At 45.1% G+C, this 12,631-nt stretch overlaps 1 protein-coding gene across 1 annotated transcript; it reads right to left on the reverse strand.

Moving 5' to 3' along the window:
* Window positions 1-307: 307 nt before the first annotated feature.
* Window positions 308-11,827, reverse strand: DUSP5 (dual specificity phosphatase 5). The gene is made up of 4 exons (XM_033149706.1): window positions 11,272-11,827; window positions 5,620-5,762; window positions 3,162-3,381; window positions 308-1,128 (listed from the first exon to the last, which is right to left on the reverse strand). The coding sequence occupies exons 1-4, from the start codon at window positions 11,705-11,707 to the stop codon at window positions 701-703; spliced, it is 1,227 nt and encodes a 408-aa protein (XP_033005597.1). The 5' UTR covers window positions 11,708-11,827; the 3' UTR covers window positions 308-700.
* Between the last annotated feature and the right edge of the window lie 804 nt (window positions 11,828-12,631).

The following is a 12,631-nucleotide window of genomic DNA, read 5'->3' on the forward strand; positions in this document are numbered from 1 at the left end:
TGGTGTAGTACATATTAAAAACACACAAAACAGGAAAAAGCAAACATTCAAGTTTCTGCCATCACCGAAATGTCAGTGTTTGCTTCTTTTGTAAATTGTGCTTTTCATTACAGCTCTGCTTTCCTGACACAGCTGTTTATTGCTTACACTTTTAAAACAAGGCTATAATTAAAAGAGAGGGAGGGAGACAGCAACGGAGAAGCAATCAGACCAGACTGACTTTATGCAGCGTTCTCTCTACCCCAGCGTAGTCTGGAAGTATAGTAGTGGGTGCACAAACAGTCCAGAATTTATTTTAAAAAAAACCTTAAACAGTGCACAACTTTTCTTTTTCAAAAAACATTCATTCTTTTGAAAGCCTGATCTAGCCAGTGTCCATACACTTATGTTCTCAGCCATAATGAAGGGCATCTACTTCTGGGAAGAGGAAGAATTATCTTCTAGTTCAAAGCACAAGTCTAGGACAATTTGAGCTATAGCAGGAGTTGGCTAGACTCAGCACAAGTTAACAACCTGAAACGGCGTAGCTATCCCCCAAACTTAAATGCACTGAACAAAGACTCCATCTCAATGTAAAATGACTTTCCCCCCCTTCCTGGTGTAGACAGCCCCTCAAGTGTCCAGTTCCAGGTGAAATTCATGAGGTCCTCTGTATTGCATGTAGGTGAAATGTATCATTATACTGTAGTCTCTGGGGGGCTCATGGGACTGTATTGTCTCTTGTTCCCAGGAGGGTCCAGCAGGATGAAGACGCAGCAATATTTAGCTGGTGGACAGGTGAGTGAATGGGCACGGAATTCAAAACTGAGGTAGGAAAAGCAAAACAGGAGCCTTCGAAGCTTTTGCCCAAAGCCAGCTCTTCAGTGAAGAAAGACACAGCATCCCTTTTGCAAGAGGCAACAGGAGGGCTGGGAGCCGAGGACAATATTTCTGACTCATACTGTAGCAGCTGGCCCATGAAGCCAAAGTTTGGTGAGATCAGACTCCTACGTTGCTTGATGTAATCAAAAGCCTCCTCCAGGCGGAACTTTCTCATTTTCATCAGATACGCCATACAGATAGTGGGAGAGCGGGAAATTCCAGCTTCACAATGCACCAAGATCTTACCCCCTGCCCGCCTGGTGCAATCTAAAGAAAAAGAACAGATGAGGGTGGTGATGAATACGTTAGCTGTCACTATAAGTGGATGCCCACAATGGCGGCACAAGATTCTGCAAACAATTGTCCAAAAGGTGTAGTGGGCTGACAGAAGGTGTTTCACAAATGGAATTAATGTCAGGATGCCAGAGAAGAAATTTCCACTTTATTCACTAACAGTGGCTTAAACCAGGGGTCCCCAAACTAAGGCCCGGGGGCCGGATGCAGCCCAATCACCTTCTAAATGCGGCCCGCGGACGGCCCGGGAATCAGCGTGTTTTTACATGAGTAGAATGTGCCCTTTTATTTAAAATGCATCCCTGGGTTATTTGTGGGGCATAGGAATTAGTTCATATTTTTTTTCAAAATATAGTACGGCCCCCCACAAGGTCTGAGGGACAGTGGACCGGCCCCCTGCTGAAAAAGTTTGCTGACCCCTGGCTTAAGCATTTAACGCATTCGTTCAAATAACAAAACTTAATAGCTATACGAAAGATTAATCAAGTCTGGATAAAGTTAAGAGGTTTGCCTTCCCCTCATCTAGCCGAACTATGGCAACAGATGTGTAATAAGGCAAATACTACAATGCCACAAAAGAATTGAATTCATGGTTAGGTTCTTTTCGAAAGTAGCACAGACCTTGCGGCAAAAGGTGTGGGCTTGCTGCATGTTCCCTCCCATCTAATGAGGAGATGTGCCTATTTTTCCATTGGGTAAGAGCATGAAATGTACTGCTTCTGTCCCCACCTTTTGTGGGCCCTTTTGGTAGACACTCAGCATGCATTTTGAGCAGGGATGTAAAGTCCCTGGGTTCCTGGGGTTTCTACCACAAAATGCACAATAAAGTGGCCTAACATCTCTAATTATAACCCTTGATAAGTGGCACTTGGATTTAAGTCAGGCTATAAATGGCTGAGGCAGAACCACCATTTTACGCAATGGGAGGCCCCCAAGTTACTCACACAATTCAATTATTGTTATAAGATTAAAAAGAAAATTCTGAAAATAAGCTCCTTGTGCAAAATGTGTTGATTAAAAATAGAACTTGCCCTGTTTGGCTGGCATGAGAAATATATTACCCACATTTCATCTTACTGCATTCTGCTCTGGGTCACATCCTCAAAGGCATGCCGTAACAATTGAAGTATCCATCTATCTTAACATTTCTTGAATCCTCAAACTTCTCATCTTCAATATGGAGTTACTGTTTCATATACCGGTATTTTAATATTTTAATGCTTGTTAATGCAATAATGTGTCCTAAACTGCTTCCTGCTACCAAGCTTAGGTTACAGTACTGTATTAACAGACATTAAAATAATAGTACTTGCACTAAATGTAAAGCACTTAACATTTTCAGTAATTCTCACAACAACACTATAAGGTAGGTCAGCTTTGTTAAACCCATACTGAAGTTGGAGGACAGAGACAGTGGCTAGTTTTAGGAACAAAATTTGAACCAAGGACTTCCTGGTTTACGGCTCCTTGCCATTCTGCTCAACTCCTTGCTTCACCACCTGCTATGCAGCCTCACTTACAGTACGCTTGCATGTTTGTCGGCTGAGAGATGCATCTAGCCCACAGAGGCCTATGCCACAGTAGTTCTTCTGTAGTTTATAATTCACCTTTCCTCAATTAGCTCAAGGTGGGTAGCAAAATGAGTAACACAGTGAAATCAATTTCTTCTTCTTTTTAAAGCCTCCCCCCTATATATATGGGGCTACTGGTCAGGGATGATGGGAATTGTAGTCCAAAAACAGCTGGAGACCAAAGTTTAGGAAACCCTGCTCTACAGCCATTTATCATTCAAAGCTTCCCTGAAATGAAATATTTTAACCACCCTACAGAAGGGGTAGAAAGCGGATGCACCTCCTGGTAAGTGAGGGAGCTGCGAAGCCTGATCACAGGCTCTGGAAGAGCTTTTTCCTTAGCCCCAACAAAACACATTTCTGGACATGCGGTTTGGTCTCTGACGGTGGCCTCCATAGAGGCCACTATTAACTTCAACAGAGAAAGACACCTACCAATAAATTCTATTGCTTCCTGGAAGTGTGAGCTGATGTCTGCTGTGTGATTGTCTTCCACCGGAATCCATTTATAGCAGTATTGATCTGTAAAGGGCTCGGAGCTCTTCCTGGAGACGTTCAGGAGTGCCGTGATGTTCAGATTGGCTAGGGACTCGCACTTGGAAGCATGGTAGGCACTGCCAAGGTACAGGAAAGGAAGGATCTCCACTGGGCCACCCTGGAAGGCAAGGAATCACATATAATTATAGGCTCTCGTTTGCTGTTTGCTGTTTTTTCTTCCACACACAGAGAGACACAGTAGAAGACAGACAGCAGGGGCTGAGCTTTGGACAATTTTAGGGTGTTTTCCAGACATCACTGAGATCAGAGCTGTAGCACCCAGACAGGAAGTACTTTGCAAGAGATGCAGTTTGTGCTGCGGGGGTAGAATTACTGTTGTGGTCTTGGCACAATGAGAGCTTTGCCAGTCCTCCTACTTCCATACCGGCTGGGACTGCAACAAGGACTGTCCCTTAAGACCTGTGGGTTGTGAGCAATGCAGAGACTCTGATAGGGAGTCCTGGTCAACCACTTACCCACCCATATAGGCTAATATGGTAGCTCACCAGCAAACCACTGTAACAGAAGACTCCTTACGAAAAATCAGCGGATTTGGTTTTTCTCATTCACATTTGCTGTGTGTGCTATCACGAGCAATTCCACTCATGCGTTTCCTTATGCCTCCCTTCCCCCCCGAAGCACACACCAAAAGGATTTTTACTTCCCCCTCCCGTCACCATGATGAAAAAAATGTAGCGGCAAGTTTTTTTTTTCACAGCATCATACAAAAAATGTAGACACAAAGCCTGTTCAGTGCCTCTTGATGGAGCCTGGTAGGCACGATGTACTTTAACCAGAAGCTTCAAAGATATCTTGACAATGCTATGCACTGTGTGCATTTGTTTTAAAGTATAGTTTGAAAGAAAAACATGAACACGTTACTGGGTTAGCATGACACTCTTTTCATGCATGCCTAATTAATAATTGCAGGATGGCAGCTGGCATGTGCCTCCTGACTTCAAGTTGTCTTCGCCTCCCAAATCAGCATCAGCATGGGGCCCTCAGCCCTACAAAACGCTCTCCCCTGCTGCTCTCAGCCACTCAGGTCTTCTCCCCCTTTGTGGATGGAAGGCAATGAACAAGAAAAGAAGCTACCGGTACATGCTAGAAAACGTCACAGCATTATATTTAGTGCCCAGAAAACCAAGCCAAGGTGCCATTCATCTTTCATAAGGTGTTGGAAGACCTCTTTAATATATCACCTTTGGGAATACAAAGTATGCCATGCGAAACAGATCCCATGTGGTTCTAGTTATAGGTAGGTAGCAGTGTTGGTCTGCCATAGTCGAAGCAAAATAATAATAAAAAATCCTTCCAGTAGCACCTTAGAGACCAACTAAGTTTGTTCTTGGTATGAGCTTTCATGTGCATGCACACTTCTTCAGATACACTGAAACAGAAGTCACTGGACCCTTATATATAGTGAGAGGGTGGGGAGGCGTATTACTCAGAAGGGTGGTGGGAATGGGTGATTGGCTGATAACTACTGAAAGGAATTTTTTTATTTAGATCCCATGTGGATGAGTGGTTACTGGGAAGTCCTGGGTTCAAATCCACTCGGCCTTGAGGTGACCACTCTCAGCCACACAACCCCAAAGGGACGGTGTGGAAATAAAATGGGGAGGAAAAACTGTTATAAGAGTTCCTTGGAAGAGATGTGCAATAGAAATGTAAATACTACTATTAAGTTCTGCAGAGTCTCCCACTCTTGACTTTTTTCCACTACAAAAATATAATACTAAGGTAAAAATATTTTCCATTCCTAGTCTTTTAAAAGAAAATATTTTACCATTTAGAGATGAGAAGGGGAAGCACAGGCCCCAGCAACAGGTACAGGTGGTGGGAGGGAATATTGAAGGAGCACATTGTGTGTTAAAAAAAAAAACTTCCAATAAATAGAAGAGCTGGCTTACAATGGGAGGGAGAGGTAAGGTGATAAATCCCCACTCAGCTTGAAAGGTTGCTGGGTGAACCCTTGGCCATATGCAGTCTCTCAAGCTAAACTACCTTACAGGACTTGAGAGGGAGTGAAGCATGTATAGCTCCTTGAAGGTGTCACTATACAGCTCTTAAGAGTTACAAACTCTTTACATATCAGGGAAGAAGAGGAGTGGGGGAAATGGGTGGCTTTGACGGCATCTATCTCCCTTCGTTTTAAGGCCACTTTTCTTCAAAAGTGCATCACACTCAGACTTCTTATTTGAAACATGACAAATATGCACGCCGAGTCCTTTTGTCACATTGCCAGACATGAATAAAAGAGTGAACTAGTCAGCTACGAACAGGATGATGACAGGAAGAGCCCCCGAGGAGCCAGAGCGTGGGTGGGATTAGTCATATCTTCCCCTCAACACACCTGATCGTATGCTGGTTTGTGGTGGATGCACGGCTTCTCATAGAGGCTGCTGGTGCTTCTCTCCGTTTCAGGTCTCTCTTGGGATATGGGTTTTACATCTATGCAAAACTCAGGATACTGCAAATAAAAGGTTTCGTAGCCTCCTGAGGAGAAAGAAGCAAACAAAGAAATGTCAATTAACAGGGTTCAGAAGTGGGGGGGGAATAGTTTAATTGTTCCTGATCGTCAATTAATTTGAGGCTGTGATAGTTCTCAGTGCATGATGAACATTTTAAAAATAAGTGGGGAAGTTTTTCCTACCACAGCTAAACAGGGTTCAAAATCAGTAGGGCGCCAGGCGCTTTGTGCCTAAAGATTCTCCATCTGCGAGCACCTCAAAAAGCCTGGGTGCCATTTTTTGCATCTGGCTGACACTCAAGGATTACTGAAATGTATGTGCTTTGAAGCCTCAAAATATATGTTCAGGAGTTTAACAATAAAGAGTACACTGTTTTGAAAACTGATGTACAGTACCAATACAGTGGTACCTCCGGTTGCGGACGGGATCCGTTCTGGAGGTCCAGCCACATCCTGAGGAATTCACAACCGGAGGACCGCTTCTGCACATGTGCACGCTGTGGTTTAGCGCTTCTGCGCATGCGACAAAACCTGGAAAAATACTTCTGGGTTTGCTGTGTTCGCATCCTGAAGTTTACGTATCCAGAAGGATACATAAGCGGAGGTACGACTATTTTTATTGTAAATACCAAATTAAACATGTATTAACAATTTCTGCTAAAAACGTGGGATTAACAATGTGTCACTTACGTGAATTGCGTGTTAATTCATGCTCATCAAAATTATAAATAAAAAGTGTTGCTGACACACACACCCTCCCGTGGCGACTAGACATTCTGTTTTGGCGCCCACAACCCAGGTGGCATTTGGCTCCTAGCTTTTCTATCCCATTTTCTAACGCTGCAGCTAAATAGCCACAATTAAAAGAAAAACAGTATGGTAGTTAAAGGTTAGTGATAGAGATTGTGATTCTGTTTCAAAGATTAAGACTAACACCAGCTACATTTACTTCTGCAACATTATTATCATACAGCTTCATGTTTGTATCCATTTGAGGAAGGACATGTTCCGAGAGGCTGTTCTGTACTGATTAATAACTTCCATTCTGTTGTGTTATGGTAAATGAAATGGATCCATTAAGAGCCATAAAACTTAATTAAATCCTATGATAGGCTCAGACAACAAAACAGCCCCAGATGAGTGCTTTTTTTTTTACTGTTAGATAAATTAGTTAAGTTCTCTGTGCAATTAGTGAAAATGAGCGTATCTGGATGAAATTGTGAAGCATGCAAATCAGCTGCACCTTGAGCAAACCTGTGCTTCCAAACACAAGTTATACTACGTGTATTTCTATGTCTTTTTTCAGGTCTCTGAAAGGATATGTTTACTTGGGAAACGAAACTCGTAACTTGTTTCAGTGAATAACTGTCATGGAAAGTGCTGTACTGTACTGCTATATCTTCTCAAAGATAAATTGCAGCAATGGATAAATTGATGTTCTGAAACTCTACCTAAGGATTCACACCTAGGATCTTACAAGCCAACATTTTAAACCCTTCTCTCTTAAGATTTCTATTCTGCTACATATTCTATGGCATGGGTAGGCAAACTAAGGCCCAGGGGCTGGATCTGGCCCAATCGCCTTCTAAATCCGGCCCACAGACGGTCCAGGAATCAGCGTGTTTTTACATGAGTAAAATGTGTCCTTTTATTTAAAATGCATCTCTGGGTTATTTGTGGTGCATAGGAATTCATTCATTTCCCCCCCAAAAATATAGTCTGGCCCCCCACAAGGTCTGAGGGACAGTGGACCAGCCCCCTGCTGAAAAAGTTTGCAGACCCCTGTATCTATGTCCTTGAGTAGCTGTGTGCTGAAACAATCTTAGCAGGGTATTGACAGTGAGGAAATACAGAACTAAGGAACCAGTCCAAAGTCAGTGGAAGTGTGGGCTTCAATAGATTCCATGGAGCCTCTTTTACAGATTCATTTAATCCAGCCAGAATGCAGAAGCTTAATTATCCTGCATTTAAAATTCCAGTTTACCCTTGTTAAAAGCTACTAGATAAGCCATAAAAACAGTAACAGAGAATGTGTCCCCTTATCAACTAAAGTTCTGAATATTTTTTTTAAAAAAGATTACATTGATCTATCACATATTTGCTGCATGGAAAAAAAATTATCCTTATCACTCAGCAGAATGGGAGAAGACACAACTATTCTGGAACAACAGCTCATTTCAGAGTACAGTACTTTGGTCACCTCAACAGGGCTCTCTATGGGTTTTCAAGAAGGCCATGAAAACTGTTATTGTTAGGAGCCAGCTTTTCTCCTCGACCTTGTATACTGATATTTCATTCCACATCCTCTTTCTATGCCTCATGACAGTTTATAAATAGGGATTTTATATGGTGAGCTTTCCTCAATTTTATGCCCATGGATTCACAAACCAAGGGAACCAGCCAGACTTGATTTCTCTTGGGTGGCTGGTGCCTTTGCTCAGGAGGCTAATAGTAAACCAGGAGCCTTTGGGGATCAGGAGATTTGCAGGCAGTTCTTAAAGTGAGTCACCTTTTCAAGTCCTCCAGCTCTCTCTCACACAACAGACACACACTTCTGCTCCCCCACTAGCTGAACTCTGTTGCTATTATTTCTGCTAATGCTACATTACTCATCTTGTGAGAGGGGTAGGCTTCATTTTCATCACAAATGATTAAAATCCTATGCGTAACAAAGTGGCAGAAGAATCCAGCATTATTTTTATTTTTATTGACATTTACGGCTGCAGCCTCTCTCATGAAAAATGACTGCTTATTTTATTGGGGAGGGGGGAAGAGGCCACACTAGATCCTTTGAGGATGCTCCCTGCCCAAGCCTATCACAAATTTAAACATTGCCACATATAAGTGCAGATGAAATACAATGAATTAACGAGGGCTGGAAGTTTATATAAAAGGGGGGGGGTGATGCTGAAAAGGATTGTGTTATTCCGCAGTAAAAACAATTCCCTGAAGAGGCTGCGTTTATGGCGGCTGACAAGAGTTCTGACTCACACCTTTATCTCACTAGGACTGCCTAAGTCCAACCCCAATCGGAAAACTTCATTCCATTCAACCGTGAATTTTCTCTCTCATGTCACAGTTCAGACAAAACCCTTGGGATAAACCCCGGGACTCTTCTGTTACTTCATAGTGAACATTCAAACGGAACTAAAAATATAGCAAGAGTCTCAAGAGCTTGTGACTCACAGAGAATTCGCCAATTTAGCCAGCTTCTGGAAGATGGAAACCTGTGGCAACAACAGAGTGTTCTATTTAAGGATGTGCAACTTAAGATTGCATTCAGGCTACAGGCTCCCTTTTTAAAAAGATAGTTTCCTACTGTGGCAGCACACTCTTAAGTGCTCTTCATTTTCGGTTTATAAAATCACTTGCTTTGGGAAGGAAATTTTGGCTGCGTACACGCCATACCTTTAAAGTATATTCAATGCATATTCTTGACCTCAGAATTCTGGGCACTGTAGTTCCCAGCAACCCTTTTAACCAGCTACTGTGCACATAATTATTTTTTTGGGGGGGGATGCTTTAAAGGTATGGGGTCCACAGGTCCACATAGATGGCCTAGAATAAAAGGCTCAAATAGCGAGCTCTTTAAATGTGGATTGGAAGAATTCAAAGCAAATAGCCACACAGAATGTCATAACAGTATGCCTAAGGACTGGATGGCAGGAAGTCTTGGGGGGGGAGGACATGGGACTTTGATATGATTGGCATCCAGAAGAATTTAATATTGTGCTAAAGTGTTGTAGGCAAAGCCACTGAATAACCCAAAGCTGAACCAAGTTGTGAACACTGTCTTAAAATAAAAAAAGGTTTCTTATCTTGCCATATGTAGGGGGTGGTGGTGGTGAAGAGAGCTGCAGCCAAGCTTCAGGTTGGCAATAAGGAACTTTGGAAGGGAAGTGTTATTAGCAGCTTCACCTCATGAAGTTTGTGGTGCAAAGGTTACTCCTTGAAAGAAAGTGGTACCGCTACCACATTCCTCCACCCCATACCTGCTTAGCTCCATAGATAGGGGCCACAAGACTTCCACAATCTTTCTGTACATCTACGTTCTTTATATATAGGGGTAAGGGCAAAGAATGTGAATTAGGCACACACTGTACGCAGAAAGTTTGCTTCATGCTCAGTGATGAAAGTGGACTTTGCCATTTACACACAAGGAGGATCGAACCTGCAGGCAGCCTGCATAAAAACATGCAGCACCTTTCACAGGCCCAGTTCCCATATTTACTCTCGGTCCTATTCTGCTACATACAAAGAGGCAATTGTTTGCTTTTCCCACCCTCACAATTTAGGTGGAAAAGAGGTTGGCATCTATGACCGTTGGCATCTGCCTGTCTTGGGAGACACTGGAAGAGTGCGCATCGGCATCTATATTTCGTTTTAATTTCGTAATTTACAGGAAACTGCCCTTTAGAGGGCACTGCTGAGTTTTTACACTGCTGAACTCCTTTTTATTAAGAGAGCAGGGGCATTATTACTTACTGTATTATAAACCTTGGTTTCCACCTCCAACCCATCCCATGGTTTAGTATACAGCATTTCCGATAAATTTACTCAAAGATTACAGTATTACTGAGCAGGCCAGGAACACTTTAATAGTGTCCAGCATTTTGGAGTTTGGGATACTTGCCCGTGTCCACAGGGGTAATTTATTCTACAACTCTGAACCCCCCCCCCCAATCTCACATTTCTCTTTAGATGAACGTTTGATATTTTAACCCAGTGCGGATACCGACCGTAATTAGTCACGCATGTTTCCCTTCACGAGACAACTGAACATCATTTCAATGCACCTATTAAATTTTAAGCTGTTTTATTTTCACCACCAGCCGATTTATCTCTTGTCCGTTGATGGGGAAAACTTTGGGGAGAAGGGGGGAGGGAGACTATGGAAAGGGGGAAATACAAACCATTTCTCTGTCTATATCCACCCAGAAGCAGTAATCCTCAAATCATGATTCCCTACGCCTTGGCACTCTCCAAGACACACGTTTCTTTAGGCGAGGACCCCACCGCCTCTCTCGAGATTGCAAACGCTTTGCAGCCCGGCATTACTTATCCAACATCAGCGCCCCCTCCTCAAACACTAACCGGGGGGGGGGTGTCTCCAGATTCCTGGCATCGGGTGCTGAAGGGACGGGCTGATTCACGTGAAACACTGAAATCTATTAATGTATTGAATTCGCGTTAAATTAAGGAAACAGGCGAGGCGAGCCTAGCAGGACCAGACTTCGGTCGGCGGACGTCCTAACCAAAAGCGCGAGGAGGCAGAGCAACAGAAGGCGGCTACACCTCGGTGGCTTCCCGATCGCTCCTCTCTTTCCGACCCCGAGATCTCGCCTTCTAGGGCAGGCACAGGGGTCCGGCTCCTTAGCCGTCGTGCAGGCGAGGGAAATTACTCGCAGAACTCTTTGGCCGGGAGAAGAGGCTCCCGCCAAACTCCGCCACTAAAACCACCCTCCAAAGCCAAGGGGGGAACTGTGGCCCCCGCGGCTCCCTGTCCTCGCCTCTGCCCCGCAGGCCGCCCCTCACCTCTCAGGAAGCAGACCCTCGCTCCGGTCTCCGGCAGGCTGGCCAGCAGCGTGTTCAGCACGATCTGCGCCGTGCTCTCCTTCTTCAGCTTCCGCCAGTGCCGGGTGTTTTGATCCAGGACGACTACGGCCGTCAGCAGCCGCCGGGAAGGCACCGCATCGTCCCCTTCCCTTTCCTCCTCCTCCTCCTCCTCCGGGCAAGCCCCAGGCAGGAGCAGCCGCCCTCGGGCCGCTTCGTCGGGCACCACGAAGTGTAAGGGCACGGGCCGCCCGTGGGCGCGGCGGATCACCACCGAGTTGAGGTTCACGTTGAGCGATCCGCGGAGGCAGGAGGCCGAGTAGGAGAGGTACGGTCTGCAATCCAAGACCAGGCAGCCGGCGGGCTCCTTCCGCAGAAGCTGCTTGAGCTGCCGGGAGTCAAGAGCGGTTACCTTCATCGTCGCCTTCTGCCCCCTATAGTTCCCTTCCCTCGGGGAGGCTCGGGAAGGTAGCGCAGTCAGGCAGCGATTAAACTAAATGGGTCTGGAAACAGGCACCCCGCCTCTCTTTTTTTGCTTTTAAAACGGAGCCGGAGGGGCTGCCAACCCGTTTCCTTTTATTGCCCCTCCTGGCTGCGGCTGCGGCGCGCCCCTCCCAGCCTTTGCATTTCCCTTCGCGTAACTCCGGTCAGGGGATTCCGCTTACAAGAAGAGGCAATTTATCTGAATGAAACGCCGGAGCCGCGCGGCGCTGTCCATATAAGGCGACTGACGTCACAGAAACGTTCCCAAGCTGGCACGCCTCTTCTTGCTAAGCCGTGCCCGCTCGTGGGGAGAGAGAGAGAAAGAGGTAGAGGAGATTCCCTCCCCCAGGAAGAGGGAACGCAGAGGCGATGCTCAGTAAAGCGTTAGTCAGATTTCTTGAAGGAAAGGAAGTTGAAGAACGCCTCAGAAATTCTCTAGTCATCAGAAAGCCCTTCTCACACTCACACTCACTCAATCATCACTTGCTTCCGTCGGCTTACTAAGAGAGGGAAGGAAGTGTGATGGTGGCGGTGATGATGGTGGTAGAAATGGAAGTGGTGAAGCGCGGGCAGTAAGACGTGGCGCCCGGGGGAGTTGCGGTGGGCAGGCCCTTAAGCTGCCCAGTGCAGGCTGCAGTTATTTAAAATAGCTAAAAGTGGGGATGCAAAGAAATGAAAAACAGCCCCTGTTGAATTTTTGTCTGTCGCACAGCTGTTAAATGGACAGCTGATATATAGGCATGTGCAAAGGGCCTAGCATAGATTTTAGGGAGGGCTGGTTTTAGCACGCTTCTTCCTGTACAAGACACCATTTTAGCAGGGCAGGTTCCAGAGGGAGCACAGTTTTCTTTGCTCCAGG

The sequence above is a fragment of the Lacerta agilis genome, chromosome 5 (assembly GCF_009819535.1).
Source record: "Lacerta agilis isolate rLacAgi1 chromosome 5, rLacAgi1.pri, whole genome shotgun sequence".
Classification (NCBI taxonomy): Eukaryota; Metazoa; Chordata; class Lepidosauria; order Squamata; family Lacertidae; genus Lacerta; species Lacerta agilis.